General features: G+C 42.7%; 1 protein-coding gene across 1 annotated transcript in view; it reads right to left on the bottom strand.

Moving 5' to 3' along the window:
- The window catches only part of SLC39A12 (solute carrier family 39 member 12), an 88780-nt gene that overhangs the window by 29284 nt on the left and 35185 nt on the right, over positions 1 to 24311 (bottom strand). Inside the window, exons 7-8 of the mRNA XM_082258806.1 lie at positions 21695 to 21862; positions 6581 to 6688 (exon numbers count right to left, since the gene is read on the bottom strand). Of these exons, the coding sequence (XP_082114932.1) occupies positions 6581 to 6688; positions 21695 to 21862 (276 nt within the window). The remainder of the gene's footprint in view (positions 1 to 6580; positions 6689 to 21694; positions 21863 to 24311) is intronic.

Genomic DNA, 24311 nt, shown 5'->3' with positions numbered 1-24311 from the left:
ACCCATTTAACCGATGTGATATGGGATAGAACTGTACTAGTGTCCCTAATGTAACCAGGCAGTCCTTGGACCAAAGGCTGAAGATGCTGATCTACACATTCTCCCAAACGCTCCGATAAGAAGCCATTTCCAGCTACAATAGGTGGTCCCTGCAAAGGGCACTCTACCCTATGAATCTTGGGGTTTTAGAGGATAAGACTCCCATATTTTTACCCATCTGTAGATGTTTAAAGAGGTTCTATTGAAAGATTTTTGTGGGATTATTGGGCAAGTGTCAATATCACTGAGTTGTCTAATAGCCTCAGACCTATATTGATCATTGGTCATTACCACCACTGAAACCCATCCCTCCCAAATCTGCTTCTTTTATAATTACCCATTTATTTTCTTTTAACTGCTGTATGGCCTGTCTTGTGTCTTTCTTTATTAGAAATATTCATTCATCTAGTGGTTGAGCTACGTTATTTAAGTGCTATGAATTCCTCCTCAATTACAGCCTGAAAGGTATCTATAGTGGAATTCCTTGCTTGTACTGGATAAAAAAAACTTGTCCCCATGGTGTAAGGTGCTTTGTGCAACTCCACATGAACCCCAATGGGATTCAGAGTATAATTTCTCCAAAGTAATTGATGCAGACAAATCCAAAAACTTAAAAGAGGAAACATTCCGATCATGTGGTACAGAAGAAACATGCGATCCAGTTGCTGTGCGTTTTGTAAAGTAGTGCATACGCTTCTTTCGGTGTGGTCTGGGCGCAATTTCAGCCAAATTCAAATAAATGGTCTGAAATCGCACTGAATCTGGATTACATGGAAATTGCACAGGAACGCACAACAGGTTCCTGAGCGATTCATAGTGTGGACTGGCCCTAATAGTTTAGCCCAGATTCTGATAAGCCCCCCCACCTGAAGACCCCCACAACCATTACCCAGGGTTGTGGGGAAAAGGCCTTTGCCTCCATCAACATGGGGACAAAATGACTTGGTTGGGGGGGACCCCTACTGCCCCAAAGCACCTCCCCATGTTGAGGGCATGTGGCCTGGTATGGTTCAGGAAGTGAAAGGGTGCTCGTTCGTCTCCCCCTTTCCTCGGATAAGGGTCTGGTATGGATTTTAGCATACCTCCCAACTTTCTGAAATGGGAATGAGGGATACCTAAGCAAAAATATGTAGGCATGCAGCAATTTATAAATTGGATGAAAGGTTTAGCACTGGGAAACACATTTTGAAACATAAGAAGTGCATTTTATATACAACTATATAGCTAAAACCAAAATGAGGGACAAATGAGGAGGAAAGAGGGAGGGAGAGAGGAACTTTGTTAAACACCAGGGACAGTCCCACGAAATCAGGGACAGTTGAGAGGTGTGATTTTAGGGGGAAGAAAAACTTTGATGTGGGGTTTCTCTTAAAATCCATACCAGACCTGAAGGGCCTGGTACGGATTGGGGGAACGACCCTACACTCTTTGTTTCTAAATTTTCTATTGTAGGCATTCTTTTGTTTACATTCATCTGTCAGTGGGTAAGCCCGCTGACAGCTGATGAGTCATCCTGGGGAAGAAGTGAATATTGAGGTCAGTTGAGGTGCAGGTAAACCACAGTGCATCCGTGTGAAAGCAGCCTTAGGCCTCTTTCATACGCTCGGTCCGATCGGGTCCGCCTGTCTGTTTTTCGGGTGGACCCAATCGGACCCTCCATTCACCTGTATAGAGTGGCAGGTATAAACTGACTTCTGTCCGTTTACACCCGCCTATCTCCAATCCAATTTAAAAAAAACAAAGGGGATCCATCCCTTTCTGTCTTTTAGATCCGATCAGAGGGCCCATAGAGTAGAGTGGGCTGTGTCCGTGTCTGCTCTGCATATGCTGAGTGGACACGGACCTGTCATCTGCTCGCTCCGCTCATTGTAGCGGCGACCGGTTACCAACCCGCTAAAGTTTCCCTCACTCCTAAAAAGGTTGAGCACCCCTGCTGTAGGGACATGAGTCCCAGATGGAGAGGAGCATTGTAGCAGCCTTCCCCCTTAGTTTAGCCACGGTGTGTGGCGGAGGCAACAAATCTCGAATGGAGAGGTGCCCTGTAGCAGCCTTGCCCTTAGTGTCGCCACGGGGTGTGGGGAGGAGGGAACGAGTCCTGGATGGAGAGGTGCGCAGTACTGTAGCGCATCAGGAGACCCGCGGGGAAATCATAAAGATCCTCCATGAAGTTGATAAAAATGTTAAGACTGCTGCCACTGTCGCAGCTGGCCTTAACACTTTCATCACTGTGGTTGGCAGGTCACACTATTCTTCCCTACCTCCTCCGCGCTGACAGCATGGCGTCAATACTAGGATTTATTACTGCGTAAACTGGCACCAATACTAGGAGCTATTACTGTGTAAACTGGCACCAATACTAGGCTTTATTACTACGTAAACTGGTACCAATATGAGGCTTTATTACTGTGTAAACTGGCACCAATACTAGGCTTTATTACTGCGTAAACTGGCATCAATACTAGGAGCTATTACTGTGTAAATTGGCACCAATACTAGGGGCTATTACTGCATAAACTGGCACCATTACTAGGGGCTATTACTGCATAAACTGGCACCAATACTAGGGGCTGTTACTGCATAAACTGGCACCATTACTAGGGGTTATTACTGCATAAACTAGCACAAATACTAGGGGCTATTACTGCATAAACTGGCACCAATACTAGGGGCTGCTACTGCATAAACTGGCACCAATACTAGGGACTCTAACTGTATAAACTGGAACCAATACTAGGGGCTATTACTGCATAAACTGGCACCAATACTAGGGGTTATTACAGTGTAAACTGGAACCAATACTTGGCTTTATTACTGCATAAACTGGCCCAATTCTAGGGGTTATTATGTTGTAAACTGGAACCAATACTAGGCTTTATTACTGAGTAAACTGGCACCAATACGATGGGCTATTACTGCATAAACTGGCACCACTACTAGGGGTTATTATTGCGTAAAGTGGAACCAATACTAGGAGCTATTTATGCATAAACTGGGACCAATACTAGGGGCTATTACTGAATAAACTGGGACCAATACTAGGGGCTATTACTGCATAAACTGGCACCACTACTAGGGGTTATTACTGCATAAATTGGTGCCAATACTAGGAGATATTACTGTGTACACTGGGACCAATACTAGGAGCTATTACTGCGTAAACTGACACCAATACTAGGGGTGATTACTGCATAAACTGGCAACAGTACTGGGGGCTATTACTGCATAAACTGGCACCAATACTATGGGCTATTACTGCATAAACTGGTACCAATACTAGGGACTATTACTGCATAAATTGGCACCCATACTAGGGGCTATTACTGCATAAACTGGCACCAATACTAGGGGTTATTATGGTGTAAACTGGAACCAATACTTGGCTTTATTACTGCGTAAACTGGCACCAATACTAGAGGTTATTACTGCGTAAACTGGCACCAATACTAGGGGCTATTACTGCATAAACTGGCACCACTACTAGGGGTTATTACTGCGTAAACTGGAACCAATACTAGGGGCTATTTCTGCATAAACTGGGACCAATACTAGGGGCTATTACTGCATAAACTGGGACCAATACTAGGGGCTATTACTGCATAAACTTTCACCACTACTAGGGGTTATTACTGCATAAACTGCTGCCAATACTAGGGGATATTACTGCGCAAACTGGCACCAATACTAGGGGCAATTACTTCATAAACTGGCAACAATACTAGGGGCTATTACTGCATATACTTGCACCAATACTAGGGGCTGTTACTGCATAAACTGGCACCAATACTAGGGGCTATTACTGCATAAACTGGCACCAATACTATGGGTTATTATGGTGTAAACTGGAACCAATACTTGGCTTTATTACTGCGTAAACTGGCACCAGTACTAGGGGTTATTACTGCATAAACTGGCACCAATACTAGGGGCTATTACTGCATAAACTGGCACCACTACTAGGGGTTATTACTGCGTAAACTGGAACCAATACTAGGGGCTATTTCTGCATACTCTGGGACCAATACTAGGGGCTATTACTGCATAAACTGGGACCAATACTAGGGGCTATTACTGCATAAACTTTCACCACTACTAGGGGTTATTACTGCATAAACTGCTGCCAATACTAGGGGCTATTACTGCGTAAACTGGCACCAATACTAGGGGCAATTACTTCATAAACTGGCAACAATACTAGGGGCTTTTACTGCACAAACTGGCACCAATACTAGGGGCTGTTACTGCATATACTTGCACCAATACTAGGGGCTGTTACTGCATAAACTGGCACCAATACTAGGGGCTATTACTGCATATACTTGCACCAATACTAGGGGCTGTTACTGCATAAACTGGCACCAATACTAGGGGCTATTACTGCATAAACTGGCACCAATACTATGGGTTATTATGGTGTAAACTGGAACCAATACTTGGCTTTATTACTGCGTAAACTGGCACCAATACTAGGGGTTATTACTGCATAAACTGGCACCAATACTAGGGGCTATTACTGCATAAACTGGCACCACTACTAGGGGTTATTACTGCGTAAACTGGAACCAATACTAGGGGCTATTTCTGCATACTCTGGGACCAATACTAGGGGCTATTACTGCATAAACTGGGACCAATACTAGGGGCTATTACTGCATAAACTTTCACCACTACTAGGGGTTATTACTGCATAAACTGCTGCCAATACTAGGGGCTATTACTGCGTAAACTGGCACCAATACTAGGGGCAATTACTTCATAAACTGGCAACAATACTAGGGGCTTTTACTGCACAAACTGGCACCAATACTAGGGGCTGTTACTGCATAAACTGGCAACAATACTAGGGGCTTTTACTGCACAAACTGGCACCAATACTAGGGGCTGTTACTGCACAAACTGGCACCAATACTAGGGGCTGTTACTGCATAAACTGGCACCAATACTAGGGGCTATTACTGGATAAACTGGTGCCAATACTAGGGGTTATTACTGCATAAACTGGTGCCAATACTAGGGGATATTAGTGTGTACACTGTCACCAATACTAGGGGCAATTACTGCATAAACTGGCACCAATATTAGGGGTTATTACTGCGTAAAAACTGTTTGCTGAAATTGCTTTAAACTATAAAGAAAAGCTTTTGAGAATTTTCCTCTTTCTCAGGTCTAAAGCAATACCTGAGGAAGAAAGGAAAACTCTTGAAAGCTTGTCTTTTAAGTGTTAGGTTAGTACAATAAAAAGGTATCATTACATACTGAATTACGTATTTTGTAACCTTATTTATATATTCTTTTTTCGTTTTTGTTTTTTTCAGTGGTATGATTTTGTGGTGAAAATTCTGAGAGCCTCTTCAGTTTTGACTGTGATATCTTATGTGTCCGCCCTATATATTGTTCCTAGGGTCGCTACTGACATTATGGGAGGGGCGCGACATCATCCTTACTTAGGGGAGTATTGAGGACACCACCCTTCCTCAAAAAAAGGCTTCAATTTAGATAGAGACTGGGGGAAGGAAAGCAATTAGAGCAATTCAAGTAAAGGTGAAGTTTTAAATCTCAAAATTGGACTGCCCCCTTGGAGAAAAGAAGGTGGCAATTCAGATAAATGACCTCTGTAATGAAGAAGGGGGAAGGATTATAAACCCGTCCAATAAACAGCAACTCAACGTGACTTGTAACATTTTTATTGCTTTCTAAGAAATACTGTAATGATTAGGGATGCACCTGATACTGATACCGGTATTAGTGCCGATACCGAGCATTTTCACGAGTACTCTGTGGTGCGATTTGCGTCAATGCAAAATGAATGGGCACAAATCGCACTGCAAAGAATCACATGTGATTTGAACAGGAATGCAATGAGATTCCTGTCCCCCACTGCTCGTGTGTGTGTGTGTATAGAAATGGAAAAGCGCCATCTAGTGGATAGTTTATTAAACATGTTAGAACTCACATTAAGTACAGTTCAAATGCAAAATCTGCATAGGTGTTTAAGTCCCGCCAATAATAGAAAATCACGGTCGCTGGAGGTGCTCACAGGGCTGGAGGAGATGTATAAGCGGTCCACTCCCAAGCTGAGATCACTTCTGCCCTATACCCACAGGGGTCCTGCAACTTCTCCTCCAGCCCTGTGAGCACATTCAGCGGCTGTGATTTTCTATCATCGACGGGACCGGGACACCTTTGCAGATTTTGCTTTTGACCAGATATGTATTGATGTGAGTTCTAACATTTTTATAAACTGCCCTCTAGATAGTGCTTACAGGAGTGGTGGGGGAAATCGCATGCAATTCGGACAGGAAACTAACCGCAATCCTTTTCAAATGCAATTTTTACATTTAAATTTGCGCCCATTTATTTTGTATTGCCGCAAATCGCACTGCAAAGCATTGGTTCTTAGTATTGGTGCTCGTACTCGCCAATAAAAAAAGGTAACGGTGCAACCATAGTGATTATGGTTTTGCTACAGAAATATATATAAAAGTTAATAAATAAACTAATAATTAATTAGCAGCTAATAAATAATAAAGAAAAAACATCTTACCAGCTGAATTGTAGAGGTAGATTTGGCTTTTCTTGACTGATCATTCAAATGGGATTCCAATGGCAAGTCATGAGAATGTGTTAGGTGCCCATTGACCAATGACAGCCCCTGGATAAAGACAGTATAATAGAAACTCAGAAGAATGCTAAAAAATTATATTAAACTCTTACATAAGCCCACTGTGGAGACTAGCCTGAGGTGATACACCAAGATGAAGCAAATTCTCCTACATAAGCTGTACCTGTTTATCTGCAGTCTTCTCTTCTCCAGAGCCCTTCAATGTGTGCAGAACAAAAGACATTTCCCAGTTTGCAAGTGGCAAGGTGTGGGGATCAGATGTCACATATAGCACAGCACTGAGAGTAGAGCTAAATGTAACCTGAGACTTGAGTGGAGGGAATGAACACACACCCTTGTCTCATAGGGAAACATGCACAGCTAAGGTTGTCAGTCACCTTCTATGTTCTGGGGGGGGGGGGGGGGGGCTGTTTCCAGGGTTTGTCTGATGTCAGAAAAAACTGTCAGAAGCGACCCATGCAGGTAGCAGAGGAAGGAGGGAGCAAACACAGTGATATGGACTGCGGAAAATACACTGAGGATACAGCAGAACTTCTACGTAAAGCAAGGAATCGGGACAAGGGACAAATAATACGAACTGTAAATGATCTCCCTTGCTCTGATTCTTTTGCTTTTAGTTTTAATTACACTTAGGCTTTAACAGGGCTGCTGTTAAAAAATCACAGGGCCTCAATACAGCCTACCTGACAGCCCCCCACCCCCCCCCCCCCCCTTCCTGGCTAAAAGTGACTGAGGACATAGATTTATCAGTCCCTTTCTTTGCATCCTCTGCAGCACAGATTAATGAATAAGAAACACTCTCAGGCTTTCTGCTCATTCACAACTGAAGCATAGTGAATACAGCTTACTATGCTTCGGTGATGAATGGACACAGGAGTGATTGGTACCTATCACTCCCTGTGTTCATTCAGGAAAGGAAGGGACCAGTAAATGATTACCGGCCCCTTCCCCCTCTCTCTATCCTGAAACTTCTCCCTTTGTGGCCGCAGTAGCTGCAGCCAGGGAACCTGGAAGTGCTGCAGGGGAAAGTGGCAAACAGGGAGCCCAGACAGCAGATGGAAGGAGCACATGTGCTAGGACCAATCCCCCTGAAGTGCAGCTGGATGGAGAAAGAGGAAGAGAAGCTGGCAGCGCTGCAGGGAGAGACAGAATAGGAACAGTGGCTGCAATAAGACAATACAGCCGGCCATCCTGCTCAGCAGGTGCCTGGGTCCCCCTTTTGAACTGAAAGTGCCCTGGCCCAGTACTGGATGGCTGGCTGTACTGCCTTATCAACGGCCCTGGGCTTTAAGAGTTGAGTGCATTTCGGGCAGACCAACAGGTATTTTACTGTTAAAAAAGAATAGCGCGCAAATGCAAAAGAAATTACTACCAAATCTGAAGAGAGTCCATAAATAAAAATGGGGGTTTGGTCCCACCATATGGCCATATCGTGCTCAAGCCCACTACTGCGTCAAAGTACCCCATTATCAGTGGGTCCTACACTATCCATGAAAAAGAGATGAATCCAGCCTTTCTAACCCTTGGAGATAACACTCCTTGCTGGGAGAGATGTGCAAATGCACTACAGGGGACTCCTCCTATATCCACTTGATGGTGGACACTGATTGAGTACAGGTGTACTCAATTTTTATTTATGGATTCTCTTCAGATTTGGTAGTAATTTCTTTTGCATTTGCGCGCTATTCTTTTTTAATATACATGTCTTTTGGTTCATAGCTGCAGCAGCTTTGGAAATACATGGGTATGCTCCCCCAAATTTTTTGCCTGTTTATTATGTATTCGGTCTGACCAGACTATCGGGGTTGAGCAGCCCTCCCCACCCCCCACATACACCTGTACTCAATCAGTGTCTACCATCAAGTGGATATAGGAGGAGTCCCCTGTAGTGCATTTGCACATTTTTCCCAGCAAGGAGTATTATCTCCAAGGGTTAGAAAGGCTGGATTCATCTCTTTTTCATGGATAGTGTAGGACCCACTGATAATGGGGTACTTTGACGCAGTAGTGGGCTTGAGCATGATATGGCATTTTTATTTATGGATTCTCTTCAGATTTGGTAGTAATTTCTTTTGCATTTGCGCGCTATTCTTTTTTAATATACAGGTATTTTACTGTACTTTCAAGTTTTTTAACCTTTTTGCTGCCACCGACGTATGACATATGTAATTTTGTAACTTTTGGAACTGCCAGTAAAAACGGGGCTGTGCCAGTAAATGCTGAGTGCTATGTCAGTAAATTTCAATCTGGTAGGTTGTTAACACCACCAGAGGAACACACTGCTTGCAGTGAGCCTGCTGGGATGGGCAAATCCAACAGGGGGGTCTTTCGGACCACCCTCATAAATGTTACATTTGATAACGTTTTGGGTGGACAGACCCTTTAAGAAGAAGCTTCACATCAAGAGCACAAATTCTTCAGCTTGATACAATTTCAGCTATTCCTGATGTTGGGCAGACCGAGTGCTCTTGTTTATGCTGAAAGCAGTTCTGTGGATTGAGTCAGAACAGACATACTGCAATACAGAGTCCTACGGGCCGGGAGAACAGAAGACCAAAACATTTAACTTCCCTGGTATTTCACCATGCTGTGTGGATAATATCAAGTGCCTGCGTCGTTTTATTGCAACATTGACATTGGACTCAATTCACTAAGTTATAACACATGCATTATTTACCATAAAATGTCTTTTTTATTTTCAGCTATTATTACATATTTTGCATGTCTATGTATAGAACACGGGGATCAATCATTTAATATGGAGATTTATTTATTTCAGGTACTTATATAGTGCTGTCAGTTTACACACACACACACACATATATATATATATATATTGTACATTCTCATCAGTCCCTGCCCTCAAAAGTACAATCTAAGGTCCTTAGCTCACATATACATACTAGGGCCAATTAACCTACCAGCAGGCCTTTGGAGTGTGGGAGTACGCCAGAAAACCCACGCAAACTCCAGGCAGGTAGCGCCATGGTTTGGATTTGAACCAATGACCCTAGTGCTGCTAGGTGAGAGTGCTAACCACTTAGCCACTGTGCTGCTAAGAAGTTGATTGTTTTATATGCTTCTTACTTACACACAGGTTTAGCAATCCTTAAAGTGGTCTGTCTATAAAACATTTGTTGCAGGAATGTAAGAAACTGAAATTTTACCTTTTCGAATATATAAACTACTCCCGTATTGTTAACGCCATCTAGTGGCCAAAATTCAAAATAGTTTTCTAAAATACCTCAATTAGCAAATACTATATGCTGCATGTTGGCCACTAGATGGCAGTGATGATTCAGAAGTTAATCTAGTCAAAAATATGGTGACATTTTTAGTTTGCATGAATATTTTTGACATTCGTGCAGCGAATGTTTCAAAAAAAAAAAAAAAAGACCACAAAGTGTATATCCAAGAAAAAAACAAATACAATTCAGTGCATCCGTGCAATACGTGCACATTTCCCATGTCTTGCCTCTTTAAAAATGCTGCATGTACCTATTGACCCTGCCACAAATTCCTGTAATGAATAGACAGCTCTGCCTCCCAAGCAGTGTTATAAATCATAACCAGTTCACTTTTGTGAACTACAGAACATGGGGGGGGGAGGGATTTTATGGAGATGAGGTGTGGAAAATGTGTTCTTCAGTCCTAACACCGTCCTGTCCTAGGGTGACAACACTGCTCCTCTATAGATTCAGTACAGTGCGTGTTGTCACCCTTGGAGGAAAATAAAGAGACAATAGCTTGAGAAAAAAAAAAGAATATGGCATCCGCCACATCTAAGGACTGTTGAGCTGCAAAGTTATGACATTTTTGTTCTTGGCTTTAGATACATTGATGATTGGCATAGACTTCCAGCAGAGGTAGTGAGTTAGTAAATAGTAAGTGGATTCAAACATGCATGGAACAAACATAGATCTACAAATAATAAAAAAAGTTTATATAAATAATCACATTTAACCACTTAAGCCCCGGAGGATTTGGCTGCTAAAGGACCAGGGGTTTTTTTGCGATTTTTTACTGCGTGACTTTAACGGACAATTGCGCGGTCGTGCGACGCTGTACCTAAACGAATTTGACGTCCTTTTTTTCCCACAAACAGAGCTTTCTTTTGGTGGTATTTGATCACCTGTGCGATTTTTTGATCACGCGCTATAAACAAAAAAAGAGCGTAAATTTTGCAAAAATAACAATATTTTTCACATTTTTTTATATGAAATTCCCCAAAAAAAAAAGTAAAAATCAAAATTTTTTAACATTTTTCGGCCAATTTGTTTTATGCTACCTATGTTTGGTAAAAAAAATCGCAAAAAGCGTATTTTGATTGGTTTGCGCAAAAGTTATCGCGTTTACTAACAAAGAGAAAGATTTTTGTCATTTTTGGTGTTTTTTTTTTTAACGCGTAATGGCGGCGATCTGCGATTTTTTTTTGGGTACTGCGACATTGCGGCGGACAGATCGGACCCTTGACTGACATTTTTGACACTTTTGGGGTTACCAGTGACATTACTGCAGTAATCAGTGCTATACATATGCACTGTTACTGCAAAAATGACACTGGCAGGGAAGGGGTTAACTTTATTGGGAAGGGAGGGGTTAAGTGTGTCCTAGGGGCGTGCTTTCTACTGTGTAGGGACATTGCTATTGGTGTAAAAGCAAAGATCAACCGTTCTACATAGTAGAACGGTCAGATCTTTACTTTTACACAGGGAGAACTGACAGGCAGCTTGTTTACACAAGCTGCTCTGTCTTTCTCCCTTCACAGGAGCGATCGTAGTGTGGCCGGCGGACATCGAGTCCGCCGGTCACACGCACTGACTTGCCTGTGAACGAGCCGCGGCGGGCGCGCGCCTCGGCGGGCGCGCGCTCGCTCGCTATAGGCTCGCAAGTCAGTGACAGGCGAGTGACGTACCGATACGTCACTCTGCCTGGCCGGGGCTGACCGCCGCAGTATATAGTCGTGCGGCGGTCGGCAACCGGTTAAAAATAAATGATGAAAGAAAGTGTAAAAAAAGAAAAGAATGCAGCCATCACATCTAAGGACTGGTAAGCTGCAATATAATACGTTTGCTTTTGGGATTAATACTGGAACACTACATTAAAAACCTATAAAGGCTTTTAAAGTGTCGCCTATTAAACATTTAAAGTAGCTATTCACCATTTCATGGGCGCACATAATTTTGAGTCTTGACATGTATGGTATCTATTTACCCAAGGCAACCCCATCTTTATTATTTTACCCTAAACATTGATATTATATTGTGTTTGTATGCAGTAAAATTAATTTTATTGTATTTTTTCGTAAAAATATGAATTTGATGAACAGCTGGGCAAATATTGTGCAACATATAAAGTTGCAACTGCCATCGTTTTATTCTCCAGGGCCTCTGCTTTCAGGAAATCTATAATGTTTAGGGATATTTTTCTTCCCTTCCTGTCCCATAACCACAACAGAAGGTGAGAGGAATTCTAATTGAGGGTAATCCCTGGTTACCAAAACGAAATTGAAAGGTTTCCCCTTTATTCCTGTTCTGGTGACAACCAAAAATGTGGGATTTGTTTCCCTTTTACTTTTGGTGATAATGGTCTCCAGGACAAATAGAGAGGGTGAATCTCCCAAACGGGGAGACAGACAGCAATAAAAGCATGACAGCTTTTGCCTTTAGTTAAACTTTAAGACAGGGGTGTCTTTCTGAATAAAGGGCCAGTTCTTTGTCCTTGGACAATGTGGGCTATGTGGGACTTTAAGTGAGACACCAGCAGGTATGCCCAGTGTCTCCATCCCTGAGTACATCAGACTGGGGGCTGGCTGGCTTCCATGCACCTCTCTTAATCCTTTTCAATTAGTTTTTTCCGATACAGGGATGGAGACACTGGGCATACCTGCCGGTGTCTCACTTAAAGTCCCACATAGCCCACATTGTCTATGTAACCAGGGATGGAGGCACCTTGCCTACAGGCTGGTGCTTCATTTAAAGTCCCACCGTGCGATTTTCGTGCGTGTTTGGTGGATGCAGTCTAATTGACCCCAGTTTTTTCATATACAGGGATGGAGACCATAGCATGACCTGCTTGTCTCATGTAAAGTCCCAAATATTTTATGAAATTAGGGATGGAGGCACTGTGCTATACAGGCAAATTGCCTCATATAAAGTCCCAATCTGTGTTTTACACTGCATCCACCAAGGGGTTGGAGGTGTATCCTTCTCAGCTGGTCGTTTTCAGTTTGTACCATCTTAAGAACATTGCTATTAGAGTTTTGAGATACTAGACCAGTCATGGATGGAGGTGGGTTGGGGAAAGTTTGGGCTGCTCCCTCTCACCTGCCTCCTATCCATCCATTGGCAGTCATGTGCTCCCAGAGGGGAGACACTCAAATTTAAAAGTGTTAGGACTGCAGATAAAACAGGGTGCAGTGTCGTGGCTCTGCAGCTTACACATGCATTTGCAAATGCGTGTCAACTAAACCCCTGTTCTTTATTTATATCATGAGACAGGTCTACTTGGTTGGTGGCAGACTGGAGGGTGAGTACATCAGACTGGGGGCTGGCTGGCTTCCATGCACCTCTCTTAATCCTTTTCAATTCATTTAGTTCTTTGTCCTTTAGACTTTACAGGAGCCGGACTATTGCCAGCGGGTGTGAAAAATGTCCCAGTGTCAGTGGGATTAAATAAAGGTAAAATAGTGCTCCATCACTGGCATCACTGGAAAGAATTATGCCCCATCATTGGCATCTCTAGGAGGAATTATGCCCCATCATTGGCATCACTGGGAGGAATAATGCCCCATTGTTGGTATCAGTGGAAGGAAATATGCCCCATCATTGGCATCACTGGGAGGAATTATGCCCCATTGTTGGTGTCAGTGGAAGGAATAGTGACCCACTGTTGAATAGTGGGAGTCGGAGGAATTATGCCCCATAGTTGGAATCAGCTAAAGGAATGGTGTTAGTAGGAGGAATAGGGCCTCATATCGGTGAAAGGAATGATGCCCCCAAGGGCTGGATAAAGGCAAGCAAAGAACCACATCTGGCCCACAGGCCACAGTTTGGAGGCCCCTGCTATAAGCAAGTATTAACCCCTTTACTGCGACTGCAATACATTGTATGCCAATGGCGACTGGATGTTTTAACCACTTGCCGACTGCCAACAGTAATCCTACTGCGGCAGTGCGGCTTCCATGGGTCCAGCGACTTAGACCTACGTTGCTGGACTCCCAGTGGTTTAGACACAGCGGGAGTCGGGCCGGAGAAGGGCAATCGCCTCCTCTCTTCCCTGATTGTCGGGGAAAGTGTGAGAAGACCCACCTGCTTATGTAAACAAAGCAGGCGGATCTTCTCAGTGACAGACAGGGAGAGATCACAGGATTCAGCATAGCTGAACCTGCGATCCTGCAATCTCTGTCTGTGTCACAGAACCCGCCCCCCCCCCCCCCACACACATCAGTAAGCATGAGGCATACATTTAACCCTTTGATCACCCATAAAGTTAACCCCTTCCCTGCCAGTGTCATTATTACAGTAACAGTGCATATGTATAGCACTGATGTCTCATTAAAAAGAACCTGCCATCGAAAAATGCATCACATACAATAGGGGACTTTTTGTCCCCTATGTGATGAAAAAATAAAGTTTAGTTAAAAAAAAAAATGTAAATAAAAGTGTACAAAATTAAAATGACACCCAAGCACTTAAACCCTGCCCCCCCCCAAAAAATTTTTTTGAACCCCCACCACCACCACATGCACATATACAGTATCTCACAAAAGTGAGTACACCGCTCACATTTTTGTAAATATTTTATTATATCTTTTCATGTGACGACACTTTGCTGAAATGTAAAGTAGTGAGTGTACAGCTTGCATAACAGTGTAAACTTGCTGTCCCCTCAACACACTGCCATTAATGTCTACCGCTGGCAACAAAAGTGAGTACACCCCTAAGTGAAAAATGTCCAAAGTGTCAATATTTTGTGTGGCCACTATTATTTTCCAGCACTGCCTTAACCCTCTTGGGCATGGAGTGCATCAGAGCTTCACAGGTTGCCACTGGAGTTCTCTTCCACTCCTCCATGATGACCTCACAAAGCTGGTGAATGTTACAGACCTTGCGCTCCTGCACCTTCCATCTGAGGATTCCCCACAGATGCTCAATAAGGTTTAGGTCTGGAGACATGCTTGGCCAGTCCATCACTTTTACCCTCAGCTTCTTTAGCAAGGCAGTGGTCGTCTTAGAGGTGTGTTTGGGGTCGTTATCATTGGAATACTGCCCTGTGGCCCAGTCTCCGAAGGGAGGGGATCATGCTGTGCTTTAGTATGTCACAGTACATGTTGGCATTCATGGTTCCCTCAATGAGCTGTTGCTCCCCAGTGCCACCAGCACTCATACAGCCCCAGACCATGACACTCCAACCACCATGCTTGACTGTAGGCAAGACACACTCGTCTTTGTACTCACCTGGTTGCCGCCACACACGCTTGACACCATCTGAACCAAATACGTTTATCTTGGTCTCATCAGACCACAGGACATGGTTCCAGTAATCTATGTCCTTAGTCTGCTTTTCTTCAGCAAACTGTTTGCAGGCTTTCTTGTGCATCATATTTAGAAGAGGCTTCCTTCTGGGATGACAGCCATGCAGACCAATTTGATGTAGTGTGCGGCGTATAGTCTGAACACTGACAGGCTGAACTCCTACCCTTTAATCTCTACAGCAATACTGGCAACACTAATACGTCTATTTCCCAAAGACAACCTCTGGATATGACGCTGAGTACGTGCACTCAACTTTTTTGGTCGACCATGGCAAGGCCTGTTCTGTTACCTGTCCTGTTAAACTGCTGTATGGTTATGGGCACCGTGCTTCAGCTCTGTTTCAAGGTCTTGCCAATCTTCTTATAGCCTAGGCCATCTTTATGTACAGCAACAATTCTTTTTTCAGATCCTCAGAGAGTTCTTTGCCATGAGGTGCCAGGTTGAACTTCCAGTGACCAGTATGAGAGTGTTAGAGCGATAACACCAAATTACACTCCTGCTCCCCATTCACACCTGAGACCTTATAACACTAACGAGTCACTTGACACCGGGGAGGGAAAATGGCTAATTGGGCCCAATTTGGACATTGTCACTTAGGGGTGTACTCACTTTTGTTGCCAGCGGTTTAGACATTAATGGCTGTGTGTTGAGTTATTTTGAGGGGACAGCAAATTTACACTGTTATACAAGCTGTACACTCACAACTTTACATTATAGCAAAGTGTAATTTCTTCAGCGTTGTCATATGAAACGATATAATAAAATATTTACAAAAATGTGAGGGGCGTACTCACTTTTGTGAGATACTGTATGAATGGAACTGTAAGTGTCAGGGGCACCTATGCATGAAAAAGTTGATTGTATTATTCATGTTACATATTGCCATGCATGCTGGAGGGAGATCAATAATTCTAGGCTGATTATTCATGGTTAACTCTAAAGTGATGACTTGCAGGGGCTTTTAAAGTGTCACCTATGGAAAATATAGGGTACTAAAGTTTGTTGCATTTCTTTGTCACACGCAATTTTAAGGCTTAGACATGTTGGGTGTCTATTTAGTCACCACAACCTCATATCTCATATATGTTCCCAAAAATGTACTTTTGTTTTATAAGCTGTTGCACTAATATTGTGTGCCATAAAACCTTGGAACTACTACTATACTATTTTAATTTTCTAGGGTGTCTGCTTTCAGAAAACATATAATGTTTTGGCGGGTTTCACATCAACTTCAGGCCTAAAATGATTTTTTTAACATGTGTGCAAAAAACCCCCACAAAAACAGCTCTGGCAGTAAATAAAGAAGCCCAACATGACAGCCAGGCAAACAGTATTCTCAGGGGAGATCAGTTATGGCTGCCTCCATGTATCTCGCTCTGCAGGTTTCTTTTTATGAACCTCCCTGTGTAAATTTAAACTAGTTTAAATAATATTTGTTCCCCTCTATGTAACAAATCCATTCATGCTCCCGGTATGAGAATATTTATCAAAAACCAAAAGGCAACTCGGCATTAGGCTAATTCACATTTGTTTACTGCATTGCAAGTTCCAGGAAGTGAAGAACAAAGCATTCTGGAACTCCGCTCTAAATCATGTCTTGTTTGAAAGCATTAAAAGGCCGCATACCGAGTGAGTTAATATAGAATACAGCTGAGAACAGTCTTATGTTGGCTTGTTAAGAGATTGCAGCTCTGGGAAGCCGTATGAAATGAACAAAGAAAACAGCAAAATTATGGCCCGGTAATCCTTAAATGAGCTCAAGTGTATTACTGTAACTTACATAATTGAAAATACATAAAAAAAAAAACAGCACAATATTGTACAGGTACACAGCGGAGTCAAAACAAAGTCACGCTTTTCCTCTTATTTTCGTATTGATCAGACTGCAGCTACAGTGTAAAACGAAGGATAAAAAATGAAAAACAAAATGATTTCAAAAGAGAAAGTGCTGTGTTGTTAATGCTAGATTTACATCACACAATACAGGTGCAATGGAGCATACGCGCGTTTCCGTGCTTCCCATATAGGACATATGTACAAAGAAAGGCGCTTCTAAGTGCAGTAGGCCAGCAGATTCATGAACGAGGGGTCCGTGGGAGCAAGATGGATGCCACACTTCCAGAACCCCTGTGGAAAGCATAGAGGCCATGTGGAACACAAGGACTGGAAATGATGTGAGAATGGGAGTGGTGACACATTTTCAAGCATGCTCAGAAGCTCCTTAAGGAGCACCTAAATGATTGATGAGCCTATTTTATTTCTACATTCTCATACCTGCCAACTGTCCCGTTTTTCCCGGGACAATCCCGGAAAATAGGAGCCTGTCCCGGGTATTTTACATTGTCCCTGTTAATCAGGGACATTGTAAATCATTTAAAAAAAAAAAAAAAAGGTTGTCTCTCTCTCTGTGCCCACTCCCTCTTCCCGCCTGTCGCAAATTTAACGTGTCACCGAAGGCAGGGTGTCAGCATGGTGCACTTTCCAAAATCCGCCAGCAGGGGGAGGCAGAGCACCTTCCGACAAGCTGGAGGCCTCACACTCCATTAATTACTACTATCAATAATGTTTTTTTTATAGATATAATTTATACACCTGTTAATTGATATATATATATATATATATATATATATATATATATAGTTTTCTAGCTCTAGATAAATGTGTGTACATATCCGTGTATGTGTATGTGTGTGCATATATATATATATATATATATATATATATATATATATATATATATATTGCTCAAAAAAATGAAAACAGACCTCAATCCTCAATTGGAAAAATCTCATGCTGGATATCTATACTGGTATGGACTTGGTTTGTGTTAGGATGGTATGGACTGGGTAATGTGTTAGGATCTATACCGGTGTGAACTGGGTAATGTGTTAGGATCTATACTGGTATGGACTGGGTAATGTGTTAGGAAGGAAAGGATGCCACATTGTTTTATGTAAATGAAAATTATCACCCTACAGAGGGCTGAATTCAAAGACAGGTGAATAAAGTTTGAAATGTGCTCAGGTGTGACCATACAAAAAATGGAATATGTAAATCTAAATAAAGTGTTAGGTGTAAATAAGTACAATAAAACCTAATTATACCAGATAGTATAATCGTACTTATTTATACTTTGTACTTTATTTATATTTACATATTCCATTTTTTGTATGGTCACACCTTAGCACATTTGACACTTTAGAATTGCAGGGAATTGTGATGAGAATTTTAAACTTTAGGCAGAAGTAGTGCAGCTGAATGGGAGAATTATTCCAACTCTGCTACTTTGGCCTTAAGTTTGAAATTCCCTTTTCAATTTCCTGTAATTCTCTCTTTATTGAGTAGACCCTATAATCTGATAAATAGGCGGAGATTAATTACGTGGAGTGGGCGGAGCTTCAGGGGAGTGGGTGTGGTAAGTAATTGATAGCTGTGCTGCAAAGTGTCCCTGGAATTTTTTTTCAAATGTTGGCAACTATGCATTCTGTAAGTAAGCAAGAAAGTGTTTTTAACCATTGTGCTCTATTAAAATCGCTGGCCTACTGCACGTACAAACGGCTTTTTTTGCACATGTTTATTCATCCAGAGCCTGCTTCTCTCCTAAAAGTGTTGCTCAAATGCCTTACCAGCTTTCACCTTGGATGATCCCAAAAGATTGCAAGCGTCCTGAGAACCCTTCTAGCAGAAGTGCTCCTATCTATTATCCTGTCTTTATTAATTTCAATAGGCTACCCTACATTCGAGAAAAGCACACAAAAAAAGTCCAGGATCCTTCTTAAAAATTACGCTGCACCAAACTGCATGGTGCTGTAGCAGCAGCCTTCCTTCTGCCAGGCCTCCAGCCCAGGGTTTCTCAACCACAGTTCCATGGAACCCTATGGTTCCTCTAGAGCAGGGGTCTTCAAACTACGGCCCTCCAACTGTTGCGGAACTACACATGCCATGAGGTATTGTAAAAACATTCACAGACATAACTAGGCATGATGGGAAATGTAGTTCCTGAACAACTGGAGGGCCATCGTTTGAAGACCCCTGCTCTACAGTTTGCTAGGGGTTCCTCCAGCAATAGGCAATTTCAGCCTCTCTGATCAGTTACCACTGATGCCATGTGGTAAATGTTGAGAAAGACTGCTCCCAGTGCTCCAGCATGTAAGGAGTGACTTGCTGGCCTGACACTAGGTGGCTCTGTACCAGAATAGTGCTGGTAACAAAAGAATAGTGTATTCAGATGCTAGGTCCCTTTTAGTTTGAGCCCTCCTGTAGTGATGTCATGTGTGAGTCAGGCCAGGTTGGAAGAAGCCCTATTGCAGTGCATTTATGGCATGGGAGCCAAAGGCCCCCTCTAGTGGGCAGATGTACAGTAGTCAGCTAGTAGAGGTCTTGAACAGGGCTGGAGGATAAGGATAGGTAGACCTGCACCCAGAAGAGCCAGCTGTAGACATTCTGACTCTTATGGTAGAGGAGGCTAGAGCGGGTTGCAAAAGGCCTTTTAGGCCAGGCCAAGTGTTCTCTGGAATGAGACTCCCCACTGGAGGGCCTGAGAGAAGTGTACCTAAGCCAGAGGTGACTGCAGTGATCCTGTCTTAGAAAGACTATCTATAAGGAGCAGTGAGCTGAACACAACCAAAGGCAAATCAGGACCCTCTGAGTAAGTACACATGACCCCGGTAAGAGAGAGACTGAGCTTGGAAGATGGCTTACTAAAATGTACTGTGTGCTGCTTTCACATTTGACTGCTGCGGTTCATCCCCTATATCATGTTAATGGCAGAATGCTGTCAAGTGACTCTGGATAGTGTGTCTATATGTGATGTGACTGCAATGCCATCTTAAAGAACCACCAGTAAAGTGCAACATTCCTAACAAGTTCAGTGGTCAAGAATGTCGTGAGGAGGTTTCTGGCATGGAGATGGGTTCATGATGGTGGAAGGTTAAAATCTCAATGAGGAGGGTTGTTGTTCTGGTAGAAGAAGAAGCGGAATAGGGACTTGTGCTCTTGGCGTTATTACACAGCCATTCGCAAGTCTGTTTACAAGCCATCTGCAGATCCCTCAACCTTTTAAAGTGCCTCCCAGCTCCTATAGTGTACTCAAGGCCCCTGAAAGTCCTCATCTTCCACAGTGTCCACCAGCCTGCTGCAGAGCTTCCAGTCGTCCATAGTGCCCCCAGCCCTAACAGTGCACCCCAGCTCACTCCAGAAACCTCATTCTTTACAGGGCGACTCGTTCTGTTGCAGAGTCCCCAAGCCCACTCCGGAACCTCCATCTAAACCCACAATGGCACTTAGTTGTGGTCATGTGCACTGTTCTATGCACATTACAAATCCCATAGTCCACAGTCCACATCGGAAGTGAGCAAGAGTGGATATTGAGTATTATTCTGGCTCTGTTTAAAAATATAAGGTGCCTTGACACTGATATGGAAGTGTGTTATGGGGCGACATGGTAATCAAGAGTCCTGACAAGCCAAAAACAAAGAAGGGCTTCTAGAGATCCTAAAAACAGTTTAGTAAAATAAGTTGGGTATCCTCCAGCATAGATTCTGAGTTTTCTTGAGATACAGATCTCATCTGTAATTTAAGACTTAAAGGGTTAGTTCACCTTTACCCAAAAAAGAAAAACTGCCAATGCAAATATAGGGCACCTGTAGATAAAGACAAACTGTGCAGCTCTGACTAAATTTGGACAACATCCTTTCTTTAGGTGTAAGCCATCCATGTACCTCCCGAAGCCTAGAAGATAAACTCCAAAAGATGGCATCCTCTGTCCTGCCTTGTTGCTAGGACATTGTTAAGACACCCCAGCTGTTATTTCTTGTCCCCGCCATCACAGGAGTGAGCTCTCAAATCACTGCACATGCCCAGTTCGCTAACTCCGCCATTACAGCATCGATGAGCTCTGGGGATCAGGGGAAAAAGAATGAATGCGAGGGAGTTTGAATCGGAGAAAGAGCCTGCTCCTGTGATAGTTGAGGTGAGCAGCAACTGCTGTCTTAGCAACATCCTAGCAACAATGCAGGTCAGAATGGTGCCATCCCTTCTGCCAGGCTTCATGAAGTATGTAAATGGACTACACTTATAGCAAAGGCATTATCCAACTTTAGTCAAAGCTGCAAAGTTTGCTTTTATCTACAGGTGCCTCTTACCTGCATAGGAAGTTTTAGTGAAGGTGAACTATCTCTTTAATTTAAAGCACCATTAGTTAATGAAGTTTGCCTTGAGTCTGAATATGCACAATGGGTTGATGTAGAGATAAGGGCCTTCCATGTTATTACCAAAGTGGGTCCATTGTTTTTTAGAATAAAATTTGGGAAAAAAATGGAAGACTCAGGGACTGTATAGGCAAAGCCATCTACAAGCCTTCATTCTGAAACAGAACCTACCATTTATAGATTTCTATATATATATATATATATATATATATATATATATGTATATATATATATACTGTATATATGTATGCCTCATGAAATCTGTTGAAAAAGAAACCGATCTCCCTTACCTGTCTGGTAGAAGAAACAAAGAGAAAGCAGAGCTTATTAATGAGGAAGAATCCATAAATGCCTGCAATCATTCCCATTATCTTCCACAGGTACTGCTTCTCCTCTAAGTAAGGTTCTTCATGGTTTCCATGATGATCATGGGAAATGTTTTCATGGATACCCAGAACCTAGAAATTCATACAAGTCACATTGTATTAAAGTGGATCTCAAGCCAGGTTTGGTAATTAGCAGCTTCAACACCTTGATAGTATAAAGAAACATACTGAGCAATTCTCCTTCCAGATGGCGAAGACTCCACCAACATAAGGTGGAAAAAAAACTGCAGTACTGCAGTCACCTGTCCGCCATTTGTGATGTATTCCTCACTTTTCGGTATCCTGACACATAATACCATGGCCAGTTTTGGTTGAATCAATTAAGAAAGAAATTCTGCATACCCAGACACAGCCGCAGCCATCGGCCGGCTTTGTTGATGTGTGGGAGGGTGTCCCATCTCCGACATGCATGCCGATGGTTGCTGACACCTGTTATAGAGAATGCTACAGGGAATTAGCAAATTATTGTAACTATTAGTTCCCTTAAGTGTCGGTTCACACTATGGCGATCCGACTTCGGGGGCGACCTGTAAAGTCGCGTGCACCGCGACTTTGGCGCGACTTGCATGGATTTCACATAATGGAAGTCAATGCAAGTCGCTCTGATGTCGCCCCGAAGTAGTACAGGAACTATTTTCTAAGTCAGAGCGACTTGAGTCGCTCCTATTAGAACGGTTCCCGTAGCACAGAATGGACCGCGACTTGTCAGGCTGACTAGTCGCCTGACAAGTCGCGGTAGTGTGAACCGGGACTTAGTGTTCTCTAGAATTATCACATTGTATATCTTATTACAAAGATATATGTATTTCCTGTGCTCCTCACCGCCATCTAGTGGCCATAATGCAGTATTTTACTACCGACCATATTAGATGAGTATGCATTTTACTGTTAACCATAATAAAATAATTTTGGTTCAGAAGACAAAATAGCCTAAAGAACATTCATTTTTGCAATCTGCACAAAACAAATGTGCATGCAGATTTACTAGACAAATGGCTATCCAATTTTTAATTGTTTTTTTTTTTTTTTATAAATAGACCCCTTAGTATTGGGTAAAACAATATTTTAATATAGGCAATTTTGGTTAAACCCACATGTGTTTTTTTTTTTACCACTACTAATCCTTTATATTGGCTTTTGAAATTTACAAATGTACCAACTTAGAAATTGAAAGAAAGGTTTAGCACTGGGAAACACTTTTTTAAATATAAATAGTGTATTTTACATACAGCAATATAGAACAGACCAAATTGAGGAGGAAAGAGGGACAGAGGGACTTTGTTCCGAATGAGGGACAGTCCCTCAAAATCAGGGACAGTTGGGATATATATATATATATATATATATATATATATATATATATATATATATATGCTGTTTATAATATATATATATATATATATATATACTGTAAATATACAGTATCTCACAAAAGTGAGTACACCCCTCACATTTTTGTAAATATTTTATTATATCTTTTCATGTGACAACACTGAAGAAATGACACTTTGCTACAATGTAAAGTAGTGAGCGTACAGCTTGTATAACAGTGTAAATTAGCTGTCCCCTCAAAAAAACTCAACACACAGCCATTAATGTCTAAACCGCTGGCGACAAAAGTGAGTACACCCCTAGGTGAAAAATGTCCATAGTGGGCCAAAAGTGTCACTATTTTGTGTGGCCACCATTATTTTCCAGCACTGCCTTAACCCTCTTGGGCATTGAGTTCACCAGAGCTTCAAAGCCTGCCACTGGAGTCCTCTTCCACTCCTCCATGATGACATCACGGAACTGGGGCATGTTAGAGACCTTGCATTCCTGCACCTCCAATTTGAGGGAGCCCCACAGATGCTCAATAGGGTTTAGGTCTGGGGACATGCTTAGCCAGTCCATCACCTTTACCCTCAGCTTCTTTAGCAAGGCAATGGTCATCATGGAGGTGTGTTTGGGGTTGTTATCATGTTGGAATACTGCCCTGCGGCCCAGTCTCCAGGGGGGGGGGGGGGGATCATGTTCTGCTTCAGTATGTCACAGTAAATGTTGGTATTCATGGTTCCCTCAATGAACTGTAGCTCCCCAGTGCCGGCAACACTCATGCATCCCCAGACCATGACACTTCCACCACTATGCTTGACTGTAGGCAAGACACACTTGTCTTTGTACTCCTCACCTGGTTGCTGCCACACACGCTTGACACCGTCTGAACCAGATACGTTTATCTTGGTCTCATCAGACCACATGATATGGTTCCAGTAATCCATGTCCTTAGTCTGCTTGTCTTCAGCAAACTGTTTGCGGGCTTTCTTGTGCATCATCTTTAGAAGAGGCTTCATTCTTTGCCATGAGGTACCATGTTGATCTTCCAATGACCAGTATGAGAGAATGAGAGCGATAACATCAAATGTAACACACCTGCTCCCCATTCACACCTGAGACCTTGTAACACTAACGAGTCACATGACACCAGGGAGGAAAAATGGCCAATTTGGCCCAATTTAGACATGTTCACTTAGGGGTGTAC

Source organism: Pelophylax lessonae (genome assembly GCF_965119305.1).
Source record: "Pelophylax lessonae genome assembly, chromosome: 5".
Taxonomy (NCBI): Eukaryota; Metazoa; Chordata; class Amphibia; order Anura; family Ranidae; genus Pelophylax; species Pelophylax lessonae.
Note: the sequence above shows the minus strand (reverse complement) of the source record. Positions and strands in the feature narration are given on the sequence as shown.